Source organism: Podarcis erhardii (genome assembly GCF_964252035.2).
Source record: "Podarcis erhardii genome assembly, chromosome: Z".
Taxonomy (NCBI): domain Eukaryota; kingdom Metazoa; phylum Chordata; class Lepidosauria; order Squamata; family Lacertidae; genus Podarcis; species Podarcis erhardii.
Genome location: NC_138504.1, coordinates 47,471,438 through 47,493,159, shown reverse-complemented (window position 1 = coordinate 47,493,159; position 21,722 = coordinate 47,471,438). Strand labels below are relative to the sequence as shown.

Sequence of the window (21,722 nt, the reverse complement as noted above, 5' to 3'; positions counted from 1 at the left end):
CTTGTCAGTTGCCTGATGCCATTATGATGTCAGGTAACTGACAGGTGGCTTTCCAACTGCCAAGTCATGTGCGTAAAACTTCATTTAACTGGGTAAAAGTGTGTAGAAATGGGTTCGTCTTTGTGCAAAGTAGCTTGCAAAAAAAAAAGCATTATATGAGGAATAGGTGCATGAAAAATGTATGGTCTGCAAAACTGTGATCAGAAATCTTTATCTTAGGAGAAATTAGCATCAAAATGCTAATGAGGAAAGGTATTTTTCAAGCAAACATGCGGAGAACTAGAATTAAGATTGGGAAAAATTATAAACCAGAGTTAACAGGTTCTCCCATCCAACCCAGAAACCAAAATGGACAGATTTGCCCTTCCAAACTACATTATGCAGATGCAGGGGGTGGGACTAAGAGGAGTGAGGGATAATGGAAAGTAAAGGAATGTCAATGAAGGAGTGAAGGGCACGTGGCCTGGCTGCTTCTGGGAAGACACTGCTGCTGGTGGAGAAAGAAGAGCCATATCTCAGTAGCAGGACACCTGCTTTGTATACAGAAGGGCCCAGGTTCAATCCCCAACACCTCCTGTTTGGAGTGGGGGCTGGAAATCTTACACACCGGAGCCAGCAAAGACAGCCACCGTTGATCAGCACACAGTGTCCTGGGCTAGACATATCATGGGTCAGAGGTGGAGCCCCAGCGTTGCATGCAATATTTGTTGTTTTTCCCACTTGTGAGCCCAGAGTAGCGAAGGTAGGAGGGGACGGAGGAAGATGCATCTGTCTCTGGGACCCTGGGGAGATGTCAGTCTGGTAAAGGCTGTCTGAACAAATGAACTCCTCAAAGGCAGCTTCTTATAGTACTAGTGCAGGGATGGCGAACCTATGGCCTTCCAGATATTGTTGGACTCCACCTCCTACTGGTCCTAGCCAGCATGACCAATGGTCAGGGATGATGGGAGCTGCAGTCCAGGGGGCCACAAGTCTCTCAAAGCTGTCCCACACAGTTTGTAAACTGGGACCCTCCAAATGAGGTTGAAATCGATTTCCATCAGCCCCCTACACCTTTAACAGGGGTCAGATGGTGAAAGATGGAAACCATTATGAGGAGAAGGGCTGTAGCTCAGTGGTAGGAGTTTACTCTTTGCATGGTGAAGGTCAGGGGTTCAAATACTGACATTTCCAGGTGAGGCTGGGGGTAAACCTCAGAAAGCTGCTGCCATCAGAGCAGATAGTATGAGGGTAAATGGACCGATGGGTCCAATGTAGGCAGCTATATGTGTTCATAGGAGCTGAGTCTTATGGAAGAGGAGAGCATAGTAAATCAGGTCCCCACACAAAAAGGATCAGGGAAATGTTTCAAGAAGCAATGGGGCAAAGGCACCAATCACCACACCAAGGTCCTCAATCCTTGGCACCTCTAGGTGGGACTGGGAATGTCCCCCATCTGAAACCCTGGAAAACTGTGAACTAGATGGGCTAATGGGTTAACCCCTGCTCAAAGTGGATGGATGGCTAACTTAGGAAAATTAAATGGGTCTACTCTGAGTAGGACTAACACTGGATACAGCCTCCCTCCCTGCTCCACAGGGGCATTTGAAGGACCATCTTGCCCTGAGGGGAGAAGCAGCAGTAATAGCTTTTTTCTAAACAAGCATGTTGCCTTTCCCATTCTTTTGAAACTCACCCCCCACCTCCCCCAAATAAGAGTAATCTTATGTAAACCACTTTGTCGAGGTCCACCTGGAAAAGTGGTATATAAATCCTGCAAGCAAGCAAACTGAGCAAAATAAAATAAAAGCAGCCTCCTGTTGCATCCAGTACTTTACTTTCTGCGTAATGGACAGGGGTTAACTGTCAGCCAGTAGTTGACCAATGCCAGTTTTTGACCTCCTGGGCCACTGACTCTCCTGTTTTCCATTTGTGAAGTCCCGCTTCCCACCCCTTCCCGTTCCTGTTTTTGACCCAGAAAAGAGGAAGTGGGGCTCCAATCCAGCCTCAGCTCTGGAAGCAAGTTGGCAGGCTTTCTGCCAAGAGCCCAGGCCTATGACATGCCACTGCTACAACCTTACCTGCCCCCAGTTCTGTTCTTCCTTCGGAGAGTCTTGGCTGGGGCTAAACAGATTGTCCAACGACGCCAGCAGCGGAGACTCTGAATCAAGAGACAGAAAACAGGAAACAAAAGATGCCTGGAAGGTTCCATGTGGTGGTGGGAGGCAGGGGGAGCAACACAACACACCAGGGTGCTGACAGAATCCTCCCAGGTGGTAAAAAGCAAGTCTCGGTCTCAGCTGCCATCGTTTTGGGATACTGGAAAGCAAGAAGCTACATGGGTCTTTGTAGAGCTAGTCCTTGAAATTTGTTCACCACTGTCCCCAGGTAACCTGAAGTTTCACATGAGAAGAGCCCTGTTGGATCAGGCCAACGGTTCTGTTGGTTCATCATCCTGATTCCAAATGGCCAACCCAATTCCTCTGGGGAAGACTGCAAGCAGGGCACAGAAGCACAGCAGCGTCACCCCGCTGCCATTCCCAGCAACGGGCATCCAGAGTGGACACTGTGTTTAGGACCAGGAAAATATCTAAACTCTGCAGCTGGAGTAAAATTAGGCAAACATTTATAGTAGACTCCCTACTCACTGCAAATCAACTCATTCTCAGCCTACAAGTGCATGGGCAGTAGCCAAGGGGGTGGGTGGTTGCCCCCCCCCAATCAATACAAATCAGTACAAATCTGAGGTTCTGCCACCCCCCCAAAATACTGGCTACGCCCATGTACAAGGGAGGTACCTGGGAGGTAAAAGGCAAAGGGACCCCTGACCATTAGGTCCAGTCGTGGCCGACTCGGGGGTTGCAGCGCTCATCTCGCTTTATTGGCCGAGGGAGCCGGCGTGCAGCTTCCGGGTCATGTGGCCAGCATGACTAAGCCGCTTCTGGCGAACCAGAGCAGTGCACGGAAACGCCGTTTACCTTCCTGCCAGAGTGGTACCTATTTATCTTCTTGCACTTTGACGTGATTTCGAACTGCTAGGTTGGCAGGAGCTGGGACCGAGCAACGGGAGCTCTCACCCTGTTGCAGGGATTCAAACTGCCAACCTTCTGATCGGCAAGTCCTAGGTTCTGTGGTTTAACCCACAGCGCCACCCGCATCCCAGGACCTGGGAGACCAGGGTTCAAATCCCTCACGTGGTCATGAAGCTCATTGGATGAACTTGGGCCAGTCACTGCCTTTCAGCCTAATCTACCTCACCAGGTTATTGTGGGGATGAGATTATAAATTAGAGTCAATCTCCTCTCATCTCCCACCCTCCTGCAGGTTCTCTGATGATGTTGTCTCCCCCACCCACACCAGAACTCAGGAACAAACTAGAGGTGATGAGAGGCATCTCTCTGTTAATTTCATGGGCATGACTGCCCTGCCTAGGTGCATGGAGGGGAGGCTGTTGAAGGCTACAGCTGAAGGCCACAGCTCTGCCTCTGCCCCTTCATGGCCTAGGACCCTCATACCTACAGGACGGCCTCTCCCGGTATGCCCCACGAAGAGCCTCAAGGTCCATAAATAGCAACACCCTAGTGGTCCCGGCCCCTAAGGAAGTTAGATTGGCTTCAACCAGAGCCAGGGCCTTTTCAACTCTGGCCCCGGCCTGGTGGAACGCTCTGCCTCATGAGACCAGGACCCTGCAGGATCTGATCTCTTTCTGCAGGGCCTGTAAGACAGAGTTGTTCTGCCTGGCCTTTGGCTTGGAATCAACTTGATTCCCTCCCCCTCCCCCTCTTTCTTTTTCCTTTCTCCTCCTGTGATGAGGCTGCATTTTAATATTTTAATTTTTCAATATTTTAATGTTGTATTTTAATCTTGTTTTTAAGTTGTTTTCATTCAACTTGTTTTTATTATTACTTGTTAGCCGCCCTGAGCCCGGCCTTGGCTGGGGAGGGCGGGGTATAAATAAATATTATTATTATTATTATTATTATTATTATTATTATTATTACTACTACTACCACTACTACTACTACTACTACTACTACAGGTGGAGGCACCAATGCTCCCAAACACCAACTGCTGGAAACAGGAAGAGGGGGAGACTTGCTCTTGTGGCCGGATCCTGTTTGCAGGCTTCCCATTGAAGCATCTGCTTGGTCACTGTGAGAAGAGGATGTTGGGCTAGACGGATTACTGGCCTCATCCAGCGGGCTCTTAAGGTGTAACTCTTTCTCCTATCACTTTTCTCTATTGCCCCTGGCACTTTTCACCTACCTTCCCTGTTTTATTCCTTTGCGCTCAGTTTCGTTCTGATACTGGAGGGGAGGTTTTTTCACCCTTCACTCTTCCGATATAAAAAATTAGGCCTGTCTCTTCTTGCCTCCCCGTCACTCCCTATGCCTTCATCAATGAATGGAGCAGACACATGAGCAGCAAAGGTGCATTTTGGCTAATGGTCCCTTTTCACTTCAGTTTTGTTATTTCCTCTCCTGGCAATTGGGTTTGTGCACTTACTCTCCCACTGAAAATTCAGCTTTCCAAATATTAGCCGCAAGTTTACGGTTGTTGCCTTCCTTGCCAGCAGAACGTTTTGTAGAATCGTGGGCTCCTGCTGCCAGGACTGAGGCATAGACAGGTGACGTCCAGGGCGAGATCCAAGCTGAGCAACCACCAGAGTCACCAAGTCCCAAACTGGGAGTCTTTTCAATCCTCCCAGTCCTGGGCAACTAATGACCAGCCAGGGTGAGTGTGATGACTCCAGACCCTGAGTTATACTTCACTGTCTGGGATGAGGCTCCAAGCCACCATAATAATTGCTCACCAGAAACGACAGGTACGCAGAGAGCCAAGGATTGCTGGTTCTAGTTCTGGCTCCTCTTGAAAGCACCTCTCCCACCTGGGAGTATGGGGGGGGGGGCAAGCCCTGGATAGAAGGAAGCTCTGCCCCCTAAGGCAACCATGCAATCACAGGCTTGACTCGAGCTTTTTTTTTTTTTTGCAGAGTGCTGTTCTCCTTACCTTTCAGACCCCCACCCTGATGCAAACAGGTGCCCCCCTGCTCTCACCTGGAAACTCGATCCTTTCCAGGTGCAGCCGCTGCTGAACGCAGGAGCCAATGTCTGCAAAAATCTCCTCCTCCTCTCTGTCCGCAGCAAACTGGAAAGAAAAAGCAGGGGGAGGGAGGTGCTGTTAAATCTTTCTCAGGCTGGTTACAAAGGAGGAGCGCAGGGCCTGCTGTGTTCATTTTGAGAGGCCCCCATCATGATGAAGCGAGGTGTGCCTTAAGGGATCAGGCCAAAGATACCATATTTTTCCATGTATAAGACTAGTTTTTTCCCCTTAAAAATAATGTCAAAAATTAGGGGGTGTCTTATGCACAGATAGGGACGCGGGTGGCGCTGTGGGTAAAACCTCAGCGCCTAGGACTTGCTGATCGCATGGTCGGTGGTTTGAATCCCCGCGGCGGGGTGCACTCCCGTTGCTCAGTCCCAGCGCCTGCCAACCTAGCAGTTCGAAAGCACCCCCGGGTGCAAGTAGATAAATAGGGACCGCTTACTAGCGGGAAGGTAAACGGTGTTTCCGTGTGCGGCTTTGGCTCGCCAGAGCAGCTTCGTCACGCTGGCCACGTGACCCGGAAGTGTCTGCGGACAGCGCTGGCTCCTGGCCTCTAGAGTGAGATGAGCGCACAACCCCAGAGTCTGGCAAGACTGGCCCGAATGGGCAGGGGTACCTTTACCTTTACCTTTATGCACAGATACATCCCTCCTTTTCTTAAATCTGAGTCCCCAAAAATAGGGGGCGTCTTATATATGGGGGCGTCTTATAGACAGAAAAATATGGTATGTCTAGGCCAGCTGCTTCTGACAGGGCATAGATGTGTGATGCCACCCTTGATCGCAGCGGCTGCCCTCCAGTGGAGCTGGACTACATCTCCCATCATCCCTGTCTATTGGCCATGGTGGCACGGGTGGATGGGAGTCTAATAACATCTAGAGGGCTGCAGATTTGCCTGTCCATGATCTAAGAAGATACCTTCCCTGCTGTCTCAAGGAAATGCCTCTTCCGAGCACAGACATTCATTCATTTATTTCTTGCACACAGTAGGAATTGCTGCTGCTTAGGTCTGTAGCCTGTTTCTGCTTCTCTCCTCACTCTGCCCCCCATCCTACTCTCTCCCTCTTTCTCTGTGGGTGTTCACAGGTTACACTAGAGAGATTAATAGTCTATATACCTATGTAAACAATAGCTAAACTGTACAAATCATAACGTGTGAAAAAGCCTCCTCTCAGTTTCTCATTTTTCCAACCTTAAGTTCAGTTCTCCCTGTTTCCACATCAGTTTGCAATGGTTTTGAAAAACAAGGCCCCATGAAAATTTATCAGCTTTTTAGTGCAGCTTTTTCATCATCAGCCTTTGCCTTGCCTTGGTAATGAACTGGATGAGAGTCAACAGACTGACACACAATTCAGATAAGACTTGAGGCACTGTTGGTGTGTGGTTCCCTAGACCGGATGGCTGGGAGATCGCCTGCTCTTGATGGGGTTACACTCTCTCTGAAGGAGATCCTTTGCTGTCAGGTGGCCTCAGGGTGCAGAGTGCCTCCCGTCAGCTTTGGCTGGTGGCCCAGCTACGCCCCCATCTGGACAGGGATAGCCTAACTCTTGTTGCGTATGCTCTGGTAACCTCTAGGCTAGATGACTGCAATGTGTTGTATGTAGCGCTGCATATGAAGACGGTTCAGAAACTTCAGCAGCCAAGTTGTCCACCAGGACAAGACGTTTTGGGCATATAATGCCAATCCTGGCCCAACTGCACTCACTGCCACTTAGTTTCCAGGCCCAATTCAAAGTGCTGGTTTTGACCTATAAAGCATTAAATGGCTCAGGGTCACAATTACCTCAAGGTCCGCCTCTCTCCAAAGGAACCTACCCAGACCCTGAGATCATCTTCTGAGGCCCTTCTTTGTGTGCCTCCTCCATGAGAGGTCCAGAGGGTGGCAACATAAGAAGGGGCCTTTTCTGCAGTCTGTGGAATGCTCTGCTCAGCAAAGTTTGGCTTGCACCTTCTTTACATATCTTTATGTGCCAGGCAAGAATGTTTCTCTATAACCAGGCATTCGGCCAATTCCATGGCCTCCAAAATGTGTTTTGGGGAGAATGAATGTTTTGGGCTTGTTTTAGTTTTATTATGTATTTTGTGTTCTTGTTTTGTATTTTTATGTTGTGAATCACCTGTGACCTTTGGATGAAGGATGGTATACAAATGTAATGAATATTTATTTTTTTGTATGCTATTTTCTCTAATAAAACATTTCTGCAAATAAATCTTCCCTTGTATCTGAAACAAGCAAAAACTAATGGTAAGGATTTGCTGAATTTACAATTTGAATTGGAATATAAGAAAGGGAGGTATGAGGAGGTCCGGAAAATAAGTTAAAAGAAAATAGGTAAAGGGAAATTCTATGTGTTTTTGTTGTTTTTGTATTTTTTCTTTTCTTTTGTATTTTTGCATTTTTTGTTATTTTTTTTGTCTTGTTCATTCTGGAAAATTTCAATAAATATTTTTTTAAAAAAAGAAATCTTCCCTTGTATAGTGGATTTTGTACATTATTTCCATCAATATATGCATTTTATACATGCTTTATATATGTATTTTTGTATGCATTACTTGGCTGGAGGAAGTGCATTGAAAAATTCAGAAAAGTGCAAATTTTGAAGGATGTCTGTGCTGCAGTTTGTGTACTGCTTCAGAAAGTGTGAGTTAGTTCAGCTCGCCTTCAAATGCCAGCTGAAATTAATTTCTGCTCTGTCTCCAGTCCTGATGAAAGCAAATTCTCTTTCCCAACGCCTTAGAGCATCCCAATCGACTCAGTTCAGGAAGGTCCTTACCCGGACAATGGTTCCCTTCTCTTGGTAATACTTCACTATCAGTGGCACATTCTGCTTGAATGTCTCCAGCCTGCGCCCAATGGCATGGGGGTTGTCGTCCAGGCGGCCTTGCTCCTGGGCACGCTTCTCTAGCCTCTGCCGGAGCTTCTGGCTGGGGCAGGCCAGGAAGACGACAAGATCTGGGGAGCCGATCTGCCAGAGAAGGGAGACAAGTGTCAGGCTTTAAACATGGCGGCCATCCTCTCACCCTCTTCGCTGCCCAGGGTATGTCTGGAGCACTACAAATTGACACTGGTTTCATCCTTTTTCTCAATGTTTCCCTTCTCTTAATTTTCTCCTCTATGTTCCTCCACTTTGGTCCATCTAGCTCAGTATCCTCTGCAATGACTGGCAATGGCTTTCCCAGAGTTTCTTTCACTCTGCCTGGGTTGTCTCCTACCTGCTCCTCAAACGTTAACACCTGGCCAATGTCTCGGGGGAAGCCATCCACCACAAAGCCTTTCGCATCTGGCTGCTTTATAAATTGTTGCTTCAGCTCCTCAATTGTTGTTTCCTGAAAGGCAAAGAGAGGCATCACTGGGAAGGCTGAGGCTCTCAGCTCCTTGCTTGTGGGTAAGCAAGATGAACAGGGAAATAACAAAAAGTGAGCACCTTTTTAAAACGGTGAAGTTGCCAAGTTTCTGTAATCCCTGGCTGGGAAACAGATGAATCTCAGTGACTCCCAGTGTTCCAGTCAATTACACACTGAGCATCACAGACTAAAGTTTTTAATCTGAGCCAGAAAAGAATGCAAATCTGCCTTCTCACCTCCAAAGCCCTTCCTTCTCCCTCATCCACTCATTTCCTTTCCTGCTGCTGCTCCAGCAATTGCAATGGGAGGGAGATAAATTCTACCCCCAAAAAAATCCTCTTTCTCACAAGAGGCGGTAAAGGGAAAAGACACCATCTTCCTTTCCACCCTTCCAAGCAAGTTTAATTATTATCTTTAGAGACAGTCAAGCCTACTGGTGCCAGCTTGTGACTGCAGGTGCCTGGGGCCATGCATTACCACTGGGGACGTGCTCTACATCGTCACATCCCCAGTGTGCCAACTTCACTCATGCACGTAGCAGGGTATGGCGAAGTAGCGCACACATGCCAGGGGCGTGATGATGTACTGTGCCCAAGCCCCGCAGCATGCACACGTGGCCATGCCACACTTTGTGGAAGCCATGGCACCCAGGGCCCTGGGACTTGGTGCCTATGGCCAAACCTATGCCAAAAATGGACTTAGTCATGTCCAAATGACATTTTGGTCCACCATCTTGATTCAAAATGGTGGCTGGCATCTAAACATCGAGGAAGATTGCTGCCCCCCAGCTCAGGAACCCCCATGCCAAGTTGGTGATTGATATCTCAAGAACAGATGGACAACCAGATGGACAAAGCACTTTCCAAAACTTATAGAAGATTCATCCTAATTTGCTTATAGAAAGCTTACACTTATGTCTGGTCTTGACTTCAGTGTTAGTTCTGATTTGTGATTTGTGGGGCAATTATACAGTGATGAGCATTCACCCTGAATTCATCCTGATCTGTATGTCTTCCTGTTAGTCAGCTGCTTATCCTATACATTTTAGTGACTTGAATCCACCTCTGAAAGTCTTGAAACAACCTTGGTTGCTAAAATTCTGAAAGCCAATCATTCTTACTGGTGGGGCCAGCTCCCCATTGGCGATGATCTTGGCAATCAGCTCCCACTTCCTGTCGCTGTTGGCATGATGAATCATCTGCTTGCGCAGGATCTCACCAACGGAGATGCAGATGAATCCAAAATGGGAGGCAATCCTATTGCTCTGAGTCCCCTTCCCACTCCCAGGACCCCCTGCAATCCAAAAAGACAGCTGAGCAAGGCATGTAGAGCAAGGAGTAGAGAACCTTATGCTGTAACCATAAACAATAACAACCGAAACACATCACAAAGTACACAACCAAATGGAACCATATCCACATGAGATCTAAAAATAAATATACAGAAAGCAGCAAAAAACAAAACAAAAACAAAAACATATCCCCCTAAGCAATAACCCAGACCATGAGCCTGTTCAGCAACCGCAGCTTTTGCAGCTGGAGTCAGTCAGGGCCAAAATGACACCCACCCACCCCCCAGAGGCCAGGTGGAAAAAGGCCTACAAGGCAGGTCTTCCAGGGCAGCCAAGAAATTGATCAAGTGCACCAAAATAACCACAAATGGGTCTAAGCTTTAGAACAGACTTCTCCAACTCTGGGTCCTTATTTGTTGTTGGACTATAACTTCCAACACTCCTAATCTCTAGCAATGCTGGCTGAGGAGGGTGAGGTACGTGGTGCAACAACATCTGGAGATCCAACATTGGAGAAGGCTGCTCTGGAGAAATTATTATTATTATTATTATTATTATTATTATTATTATTAATACCCCACCCATCTGACTGGGTTTCCCAAGCCACTCTGGGCGGCTCCCAATCAAATCTTAAAGACACAATACAGCATTAAACATTAAACATTAAAAACTTCCCTAAACAGGGCTGCCTTCAGATGTCTTTTTAAAGTAGGATAGTTGCTTATTTCCTTGACATCTGATGGGAGGGCGTTCCACAGGGCAGACACCATTACTGAGAAGGCCCTCTGCCTGGTTCCCTGTAGCTTTGCTTCTTGCAGTGAGGGAACTGCCAAAAGGCCCTCGGAGATGGAACTGTTTGGGATGAAAGATGGGGGAGGAGACGCTCCTTCAGGTATACAGCACTGAGGCCATTTAGGGCTTTAAAGGTCAGCACCAACACTTTGAATTGTGCTCGGAAACTTACTGGGAGCCAATGCAGGTCTCTCAGACCGGTGTTATATGGTCCCGGCGGCCACTCCCAGTCACCAGTCTAGCTACCGCATTCTGGATTATTTGCAGTTTCCAAGTCACCTTCAAAGGTAGCCCCACTTAGAGCGCATGGCAGTAGTCCAAGTGGGAGATAACTAGAGCATGCACCACTCTGGTGAGACTGTGCACGGGCAGGTAGGGTCTCAGCCTGCGTACCAGGTGGAGTTGGTAGACAGCTGCCCTGGATACAGAATTGACCTGCGCCTCCATGGACAGCTGTGAGTCCAAAATGACTCTCAGGCTGCACACCTGGTCCTTCAGAGGCACAGTTACATTCAGGACCAGGGAGTCCTCCACACCAGCCCACCTCCTGTCCCCCAAGAACAGTACTTGTGTCTTGTCAGGATTCAACCTCAATCTGTTAGCCACCATCCATCCTCCAACCACCTCCAAACACTCACACAGGACCTTCACTGCCCTCACTGGTTCCGATTTAAAAGAGAGGTAGAGCTGGGTATCATCTGCATATTAATGACTGTTCCCACCATATACGCACACACACATATATACACACTCCTCTCCTTGTACCCTGTGGCGGTACAGTCCATTAGGGACACGGGTGGCACTGTGGTCTAAACCACTGAGCCTCTTGGGCTTGCCGATCAGAAGGTCATCGGTTCAAATCTGTTTGACAGTGGTGAACTCCCATTGCTCTGTCTCATTTTCTGCCAATGTAGCAGTTCAAAAGCACACCAGTGCAAGTAGATAAAAGAATTTACCCAAGTCTCCAAGCAAGCATTTGCCCCTCTTCCCACCGAAGAACCGTTCTTCCTCATCCCAGTTAACTTCTCACCTATTACAAATATGATCTTAGGACGAGGTTGACCAGGGACAAATACATCATATTCTTGGATCAGGCCTGTGAATTCTGTCATATCCGAGTCACTCTCAATGGAGAACTGGCTTTCAATGGGTGGTAGGTGCTGGTACTGGTTGTATGGTGCCAAGCCTAGTCCTGCAAGGATAAAAATAAATCAGAATGTCATTGCAAATTACAGGGGTTGCCAACATGGAATCCATGGGTTCGATGGTGTCCTTGAGGTGCTTTCCCCAGGTGCCCATGCAGCCTCTGAATTCTACCCCCAGCCACTGTTGAAGTTGGATGAAGTTGCAAGAGATGCTCTTTTCCACTTCCTCCAGCATAGCAGGGCCACAGCTCAGTGGTAGAACACACGCTTTGCATACAAAGTCCCAGGTTCAGTCCCCACTGGCATTTCCAGGTACGGTTGAGAAAGATCTCCTCTGAGGTCCTGGAGAGCCACTGCCCATCAGTGCAGATTAAATGGACCATTGGTCCTACTCTGCATAAGGCAGCTTCCTGTGTTCCTGTTTAAGGCTCAGATAAATCCTACTGGATTAGACTTTTAGCTAGATGCTTTAGAGAAGCAAAGAGAGATTGAGAGAGCGAAAGCACGCTTGCACTTCCATCCTTCCCCTTCAGAAGGAGGATCCAGGGAAAGGGGAGAGAAACACCAATTCAGGGTGGCACCCACAGCACGCATCAAAAATTCAAATGTGCCCACAAAGGTTGGTGACTTCTGACCTAAGCTCTTAAACATGCCGTTCAATGAGGGGGCATCCAAACCTGTGCAGAAGAAAGTTTTCTTGCCTTGCCCACTGCTGCCATTGCTGTGCATGGCCCGTCGTTCCTGAGTGATGAATGTATCCCATTGCACCATCTTGGGTCCACCCAGCTCCCGGACTTTCTGCAAGCAGTGCTCCAGATAACTAACCGGGTCTTCTGGTCGGTAGTACATGAGGCCCGTTAACATGCTCTGTGGAGAAGCAGAAGTGGGGGAGGAAAGCACAGGTTAAAATTATATGTATTTCAGAAGGGGTGGGGGAGTACATGGCCAAGTCTCAATGCTCTTCCCAGATCTATGTTTTGACCTCACCAGCTCCAAGTCATAGCAGAAAGATATGGCCAAGGGGCTAGTAGCACTAGCTGGCCAGTCACTCGCACATCACATTCACCTGACTCAAGCAGGTGAAGCAAATGAGAAAGTCACAATTACAACTCACTCTGTTTAGAACGCACAAAACCCCTGGTCTAAAACAGCAGCACTGGTTGCTAATTCATTTCCAGGCCCAGTTCAAGGTGCTCACATAAGTTTAAAACCCTAAATGACTTAGTCCCCACAACCTAAACTTCCTCCCAGGAAGTCAACTTACCCACCCATTTGTCATTAGGGTCTAGGGCAGGTCACAATATAAAAAGACAATATTCCTCTTGTCCTAGGTAAAGTGGTGTGTCTTAAGTATTATTATTATTATTATTATCATTATTATTATTATTATTATTATTATTATTATTATTATTATTATTATTATTTACCCTGCCCATCTGACTGGGTTGCCACTCTGGACGGCTTCCAGCATACATCAAGACATGGTAAAATGTTAAACTTTAAAAAGCATCTGATGAAAGATAACAATGAAGATACCAGGTGCACCTCTCTGGGGAGGGGATTCCACAGGGGTCAGCAAACTTTTTCAGCAGGGGGCTGGTCCACTGTCCCTCAGACATTATGGGGGCCCAGACTATATATTGGAAAAAAAACTAAACAAATTCCTATGCCCCACAAATAACCCAGAGATGCATTTTAAATAAAAGCACACATTCTACTCATGTAAAAACACGCTGATTCCTGGACCATCCACGGGTCGGATTTAGAAGGCTATTAGGCTGGATCCAGCCCCGGGCCTTAGTCTGCCTACCCATGATATAAAAACATAATAAAATAAAAACATAATAAAACTACCTGATACAGGACTGCCTTCAGATGTCTTCTAAAAGTTATGTAGTTCTTTATCTCCTTGACATCTGATAGGAGGGTGTTCTACAGGGCGGGTGCCACTACCGAGAAGGCCCTCTGTCTGGTTCCCTGTAACTTCGCTTCTCACAGTGAAGGAACCACCAGAGGACCCTCTGAGGAGGACCTCCGTGTCCAGGCTGAGCGATGGGGGTGGAGACGCCTCCTTCGGGTATACTGGGCCGAGGCCGTTTAGGGCTTTAAAGGTCAGTGTTACATTGATCAGTGCCTGGTTTGGCTAACCTTTATGTAGCAGTCACAAATCAAACATTAATGGTAATAACACTCAGAAGCTGGGTATGTAGGTAAGGAAGCGAGAACATTACATTCTCCCTGGATGTTTTGCAACAGACTTGAAAACCAAGAGAGTTCCAAAGGAGAAGCCCCACTGTAAAACTGCTAATATTGGGTTGGGAATCATTTGCAAATGTGACACCAAAAGATTTCGGCTCAACAGAAACTGGGAACTCCGGCGGGGGGAGGGGGGCGAAAACAGGAGAATAGATTATTTTCAGGTCTGTTATCTCTAGGAGCAACTAGTTTTCTACAGAAAACTGTCAGCTTGTTTGGATATTCATGAGCACCAGGGACAGAGACTTCTTTGAGCCCAGATGTGGCCCACCCTCTGTGTGGCTCTCAGAACTCTCCCCAGACCACCCTTCTGAGTGGCGCTCTCCTCAAGGAAATTGTCCTTGAATTGTGGTAATGCCTCTAGGCTTTTCTGGGCGGAGAGAGGTGTGTGCAGAAACCTCTGAGCTGGGGTAGCTCAGTTGGCAGAGCCTGAGAAGCACAATCTCAGGAGTTTGGGTTTGAGCCCCACGTTGGGCAAAAGATTCCTGCATTGCAGGGGGTTGGACTAGATGACCCTCATAGTCTCTTCCAGCTCTACAGTTCTATGATTCTGACTTTAGCGTAGCTGGAATGGAGGCTCTGCCATAAAGGTCACCTCCATTGCTCTTCTCACTTGTGCCTCTGGTCCCACCATGAGCTTAGAAAGGTGTACATCAGGGCCTCCAACCTGGTGCCCTCCAGATGCTGCAGACTTCCAGCTCCCACCATTCCTGACCTCTGGCCATAGTAGCTGGGGCTGATGGGAGCTGGAGTCCCACCACACTCAGAGAGCACCATGCTGATGTTCCCTTCCATGCAACCTTCCAAAGGCCACATGCCAGTAGAGGGCAAAAGTGGGCAGGACAATGTTTTCCAATGCTCTTTAATTAGATGTCTTCTGCATTGCATTGCAACAACAGATAAAGCCCTAAACAGCCTCGGTCCAGTATATCTGAAGGAGCGTCTCCACCCCCATCATTCTACACGGACACTGAGGTCCAGCGCCGAGGGCCTTCTGGCGGTTCCCTCGCTGCGAGAAGCCAAGTTATAAGGAACCATGCAGAGGGCCTTCTCGGCAGTGGCACCCACCCTGTGGAACACCCTCCCACCAGATGTCAAAGAGAACAACAACTACCAGACTTTTAGATGACATCTGAAGGCAGCCCTGTTTAGGGAAGCTTTTAATGTTTAATGCATTACTGTATTTTAATATTTTGTTGAAAGTCGCCCAGAGTGGCTGGGGAAGCCCAGCCAGATGGGAGGGGTATAAATAATAAATTATTATTATTATTATTATTATTATTATTATTATTATTATTATTTGTGGAGGTTGTGATTCTTTGAAATGAACTGAAGTGAGTGGCAACTGGTCATTCAAAAAAAAAAAATCTTAAAAAATCAAAATCAAGGCTGTAGATTTATGATTCCAAAACATGTATGCAGGTAGGAATAGTGGACAATTGCATATACATTTGTAAACAAACTGACCCAATGTGCATGTTCCACAGGGCAATCCAACACACCTGTAGTGTCCCCCCTCCCAGCTGTGCCAGCTAAGCAGGCCTCCCACCAGCTGCTACTGATGGGGTGAGGCCACAGTGAGTGCAGAGTTCCCCATCTGCATGCCAAACAGGCAGGATTCTCCCCAGCAGTGGCCAGTGGACGCCCCCAAGGGGATCCATCAGATCCTGAGTTGGCCCCACCATTGCTGTGTGACGGCGCTGGGCCTGATCAAGACCCGATCCCTGTGTTTCCCCACTTCTGCCACAGCCACCATGCGACTGCGGATGTGGCAGCAGCCCGGCCACTCCATAAAGTCATACAAATCTGTGGTTGGAGTTTGGGTTGCAGCCTAATTCACAGATTGAAGATTGGAGTATACTTATCCTTTGGATTTCCCACTTCTCCAGATTTTGCAATGCTGATTTCACCGCCAAAAAAAAAAAAGGGGGGGGAGAGGTACCAATATACCTTTCTTTCTTTCTTTTTTAAGGATAAATTACATTTATAAATGCATGTACCGGAATATATAAATAAATAAATAAATAAATAAATAAATAAATAAATGGCACAGTCTAGGTCCACACATACTGTGTTTTTTCTCTGAAGGGCTGTCTTGCTAACCCTATGTCAGTGCTGGAGTTGCTGTGTGGTTCTCTTGCACAGGGTGTGAAGCTGAGGGGGCACAAAATGATGCTGATACTACTATTAATAATAATAATACCACCTCTATTTATATGGGTACCTACCAAGGATGTCCATTAAAAAAGTAACAGTACCAAAATAAATTATTGTGGGGAGAAAGGAAATATTTTTTTTTGGGGGGGTGCCAAATTTTGTCCTTGCTCAGGGCCCTGTATTACCAAAGCCTCTACTGTATCTGATGTTTATCATCTTGAACCAACTTGAAATTAAAACTACGTCTTATGATAAAATATTTTTAGTTATTATTATTTTATTGCATTTATGTCCCATGTTTTCTCCTAGGAGCTCAAGGTGGCATACATGGTCTCCCCCTCCTCATTTAAACCCTACAACAACCCTGTGAGGTAGGTTAGGTTGAAAGGCAGTGACTTGCCCATGATTGTACCCAGTGAGCTTCTTGGCCAAGTGGGGGTTCGAACCCTGGTCTCTCCCAGGTCCTAGTGTGACACTCTTAACCACTGTCCCACATTAAATGTATTTAACATGCATTTAAATACATTTTGCAACCCATAATTAATGATGGAAGTTGCATTTAAGTACATGTTCCAAGCCATATTGAAATATGAATGTACGTAGCTTCTTCAAATGACACAGACTAATTAATGTGGTAAGAAGAACGGAGCCAAAAACTTATGGTTCCTTTTGCTGTTTTACCCCTGCAGGGGTGGATGGGAATGTAGTCCTCTACAGAAAAAAGGTTCCTCACCCTTGCCTCAGAATAAAATGGTCCCGTCCCTCACTTTGTATGCTGTGGTAAGAGGTGTGTCTGGGAAAGAGGAATCCAGGGCTTAGCCATGGAGACAGTTACTGTGTTGGGATGCTACAATGGTGTAAACACACCTTGAATTACTACAGAGCAGTGGAAAGGGGGATACATAATCATATCATCCATTATAACAGGGGCATTGGAGGAGGGAACCTGAGATCCAGGGGCCAAAGTCTTTTTGTTTGGCCCTTGAGATATACAGCCTCTCCCCAGCCATACTCATGGCTGCTCCCTCTTAGATGTTGTTGAATGCTTGCCTGGATGTATGGCAGAGCAGGGTGCTGTGAACAGGGGTGTAGCTAGCTGCTCCGTAACCCAGGGTGGTGAGGACGGGGCGATCTGCCCATGGGGGTGGGGTGGCGATCCGCCCACAGAGTCCGCCTGGCGGACGCAAGCCCCACGCTGCCATTTGGGGCAGCACGGGGGCCCAAGTCACTGTGTCACTCGCAGGAGAGACGTGTGGCTCGGGCGCACTGCAGGTCAGGCCCCGCAGTAAGTGCCCCCCCGTGGTGTGCCATTTTGTCACCCCCTTAGGTATGACACACCCAGCACACCCCTTCCTATGCCCCTGGTTGTGAGATTGTGTGAAAAGAAGCCTACCAGACTAACGTAATATTTACATTCCTTGCTCTGCCAACTCTTGTCTCTGGCCCTTCCACCACTGGCCTGTGCCCTCTACCCATCAGAAGAAGACAACAAGGCCCTCAGATTGAAAAAAAAGTTCCCCATTGTTGTTGTTGCTGTTGTTGTCGTCATCCATCTGTCGTGAGAGACAATGGAGTGTGCCTCCAAGTGAAGTCAAGCCACTGTGTTGGCAGCACTAATGTGGCCTCCCTGGGCAGTGTGTGTGGACTTAGGCAAGACCCAGATGGCAAGACCTTCCTCTTGGCTTCACTGAGGTGGTCCAAAGGAAAGCAGAGCAATATGCTGGCACCAATCCTGCATTGTAAAATCTGTTGCCCCAGGATGTGAATTGGCTTGCGGCTTCACAAAGGGATTTGATACATTTGCAGAATGGGATTTGTCAGTGGCTGCTAGCCACAATAAGCAAGGCTGCAGTCCTATACCTGAGAGTAAACCCCTTTGAAGTCAAAAGGACTTTAGACAAAGGTTTTCCCCTGCCCTACCTGGAGATGCCAGGGGTTAAACTTTGGACCTCCTGCATGCAAAGCTAATGTCTTTCTCTATTAAATGCTATGGGAATTTTTCTTATGGGGCACCAGCACTTGTGCAAGTCAACACATATGGTGGTACCTCGGGTTAAGTACTTAATTCGTTCTGGAGGTCCATTCTTAACCTGAAACTGTTCTTAACCTGAAGCACCACTTTAGCTAATGGGGCCTCCCGCTGCCACCGCACCGCCGGAGCATGATTTCTGTTCTCATCCTGAAGCAAAGTTCTTATTTCTGGGTTAGTGGAGTCTGTATCCTGAAGTGTATGTACAGGTACCACTGTATAAGAAAAGCATTCTGTAAGTTCCTCAGCTGTGCTTACACCCCTGGGAATTGTGTTTTGGATTGGAGCCTCACATTTCCTCTTTAATTACTGGCTCTGCGGGGACCTGATTGACTGTGACAAGGAGCCAAATGCAAAACCAGCCATATGGAGAAAGTTCCTCACAACAAAGGTACTTCCCTCTGGACGTTGATTTGTGTCTTGTTTATTAAAAACAGCTCCCTGGGTCTCACAATAATGGCAGCTTAACAGCTTGATCACATAGGCTCCCTTTCAAGAGGGCAATAATTGAGTCAATTCATTTAGCAATCAATACAGGTTAATGCCAGCTAGGTTGCTAAGCTGTCGAGGCATCAAGCAAGCACATTTCTTCTCCATGCAAAGGTGGTCAAGAAACAAACACCTGATGGCATGGGGGGTGGGGCGTTATCCCTCACTCTCCTCTGCCAAAGGGAATTTTCCATGCTGCTCAATGATTTCTCAGAAGTGACTCACGCTAGGTTCTCTTGACCCAGAAGCCGTAGTGTTGTAACCTCAGATGCATGGTGGAGCGTTAGCACTTGGCACATGCTAAGATACTTGCTTGTTCTTCATATTAATACATGGGACACATCACTCCTGGGTCTTTTTATTTATTACATTTATATCCCCCACCCCCTCCCAGGACCTCAGGGTGATTTACGTGGTTACCAACCTCCCCATTTTATTGTCACAACAACCTCCCTGTGGGGCATAGCTGTCAACGTTTCCCTTTCTCTAAGGGAAATTCCCTTATTCCGAATAGGATTCCTCGCAAGAAAAGGGGAAAGTTGACAGCTATGCTGTGGGTAGGTTAGGCTGAGAGGCTGTGACTGGCAAAAGGTCACTCTGGAAGTTTCATGGCTGGCCAAGAAAAGATTTGAACTCTGCTTTCCCAGATCTTAGCCCATTACAAAACAGGGATGACGGCTAACATGAGGCATGAGTTGCTCTGGACATGCTTATGGGGCACAATCTTCCCACCCAATTTTTAACTCGCCAGCGGGGACTTAATTTGCGGGCTATCATTTGTCAGGGTGCGGAAACAAGCCTTCCTGAACACTGCCCTCAGTTGAGCCCCCGACAGGTCTACCTTTTGTGGCCAGATTCCAGGGGACCCAGCCCTGGCGTTCAAATCAGCGGAGAACCGGGCGAGCTGCCCGCCCGCCTCCCTCCTGTCCCGACCACGAGGCAAAGGGGCGTTTTGTGCATGATCAGAGGAGGAGGTGGTGGACGCGCTCTTCTTCAGCTGCGACCGCGCACATGGCAAACAGGTGGCAAGGCTACCCCGGGAACGCCAGCCCGAAAGGAGACCAGCAGAGAAGGAGCGCACAGGCGATCCAAGTGGCTGGCTCACCTCAAAAAGCTGCGGGATCTCCCGGCGGGAGACGTAGTCGCGGGCGTCGGCTGTTTCGCTCATGGCGATGGCAGTGTCTCTGAGCTGGGCAGGCGCCGGCGACAAGCAACAGTTCGTGGGTCCGTCCGTCCGTCCAGCCGCTGCCTCTTTTCCCTCCCTCCCGCCTTCTTCCTCCTCCAACCGGGTCTACTTGCTGCGGCGATGAGCGGCCACTCCTCCGCCCGGGGACTGGAGGCAGGAGGCTGCGCAGCGCGCGCGCCGTCGATCAGATGGCGCTGGAACAGCGCCTGGTCCTTGGTGGAATCCCCCGAGGGTGGGAGAGCAGACAGAGTGGGACGCGCCGGGGGGGGGGGGCAAACTATCGCAGCGTCGAGGGAAGCCAAAGGCTAGGTGGGTGTGCTGCTGATGCTGCTAAGAGAAGGCAAGGATGCGTTTGGTTTCATCTGGCTAGGCTGTGAGGTGGCCTGCTCTCGATGGCGTTACACTCCGTCTGAAGGAGCAGGTATGTCGTTTAGCGGTGGTACTCATGGACGTAGCCATAGCAAACTGAGGTTCTGCCCTCCCCCCAACAACAAAAGGCCTGCCCCCTCCAAAAAAAATCCTGGCTATGCCCATGGTACTCCTGGATCTCAGGTGGCCTCCGCAACGTGGCCTGCTTTCCATCAGCTTCTGCTGGTGGCCCAGGTGCACCCTTACCTTGACCAGGGACAGTCTGCTTTCATCTATGCTCTGGTAACTCCTAAATTAGATTACTGCAATGCTTTATGTAAGACTGCCTCTGAAGATGGTTCGGAAACTTCAGCTGGTGCAGAACTCAGTGGCCGCTCACCAGGGCAGAATGGCTTGAGCATATAACCCTGATGCTGGCCCAATTGTACTGACTGCTAATTGGTTCCCAGGCCCAACTCAAAGTGCTGGTATTGACCTATAAAGCCTTAAATGGCTCGGGACCACAATACCTCCAGGACTGCCTCTTTCCATATGAACCAACCTGCAGCAGCTCTGCTGCTGGGAACGAGGAGCCAGGCGCCTGGTCGCACTCCCTCTCAAAAATGTGCCAGGGCAGTGCCCCCCAGCCCCCCCACTACACCCCTGCCTACCTGGACCCTAAGATCATTCTCTGAAGCAGGGCCGTCTTTAGCAGATGCGGTGCCAGGGTGCAAATATCTGCCCAGCCAGTGGCGTAGCGTGGGTTGTCAGCACCCGGGGCAAGGCAAGTAATTTGCACCCCCTAACTCTGGATTTGTGCCCCCTAACCCTATCCCTAACCCTAACCCCAAGATGTTGCGCCCAGTGCGGCCGCCCCCCCTGCACCCCCCACGCTACGCCACTGTGCCCAGCACCCCCAAATTACTACGGGTAGTGTTGGGGTGGCCGTAGCTGTTCACTGCCAGCCATGGGGGGGCACAACTCTCCCCCATGCTGCTGCGGGAGAGCGATCCCCGCAGAGGCTTGGGAGTGAAAATGTGCCCCGCCCAAGCCTCCACGGGAGGAGAGTACAGCTTCCCTCCCAAGCCTCCTCGGAAGGAGGGTGATCCCCGCAGAGGCTTGGGAGGGAAGCTGCACGCCCGCCAGCCATATGGTTGACGGGGCACAGCTGGTGGGTGTGCAGGGAAGGGGAAGGCCACCAGCAAAGCCGCGCTGCTGCTCCACTTGCTGAGGCGCCCCTGAGAGGCTGGCACCCTGGTGCGACACACCACTAAGTCCTATGGGAAAGACGGCTCTGCTCTGAAGCCCTTCTTCGTGTGGCTCCTCAATGAGAGAATGGACATTTTCTTCAATGGCTCCCTGTTTGTAAAATGCTTGCTCGCCTGCCGCCAATTTACAGGATTATAACTCTTTTAGTCAGCCAGCTGTTAAGCAACTGCCAGAGAGTCTCTTGCTACCTTTAAGCTTAGATTTGGAAAATATTTTCCTAACCTCTCTTTGTTCTTTGGACAAGAAATATAATGCACAGGGCCTGAAATTGTTGGAATTTGTGAAGGAATATATCCTTCATGGGAGGAGAAGAAGAAGAAGAAGAGTTTG

At 48.6% G+C, this 21,722-nt stretch overlaps 1 protein-coding gene across 2 annotated transcripts in view; it reads right to left on the bottom strand.

Annotated features, from left to right (window-relative positions):
• AK1 (adenylate kinase 1) overlaps positions 1 to 19,799 on the bottom strand; it is a 51,449-nt gene extending 31,650 nt beyond the window's left edge. Inside the window, exons 1-8 of one of the 2 annotated variants that reach the window (XM_081847647.1) lie at positions 19,695 to 19,799; positions 12,336 to 12,525; positions 11,544 to 11,705; positions 9,551 to 9,723; positions 8,299 to 8,412; positions 7,860 to 8,051; positions 5,037 to 5,127; positions 2,061 to 2,140 (exon numbers count right to left, since the gene is read on the bottom strand). In XM_081847647.1, coding sequence (XP_081703773.1) covers positions 2,061 to 2,140; positions 5,037 to 5,127; positions 7,860 to 8,051; positions 8,299 to 8,412; positions 9,551 to 9,723; positions 11,544 to 11,705; positions 12,336 to 12,525; positions 19,695 to 19,757 — 1,065 coding nt within the window. In that variant the 5' untranslated portion in view covers positions 19,758 to 19,799. The remainder of the gene's footprint in view (positions 1 to 2,060; positions 2,141 to 5,036; positions 5,128 to 7,859; positions 8,052 to 8,298; positions 8,413 to 9,550; positions 9,724 to 11,543; positions 11,706 to 12,335; positions 12,526 to 19,694) is intronic. The other variant, XM_081847648.1, reaches the window with a different exon arrangement.
• Between the last annotated feature and the right edge of the window lie 1,923 nt (positions 19,800 to 21,722).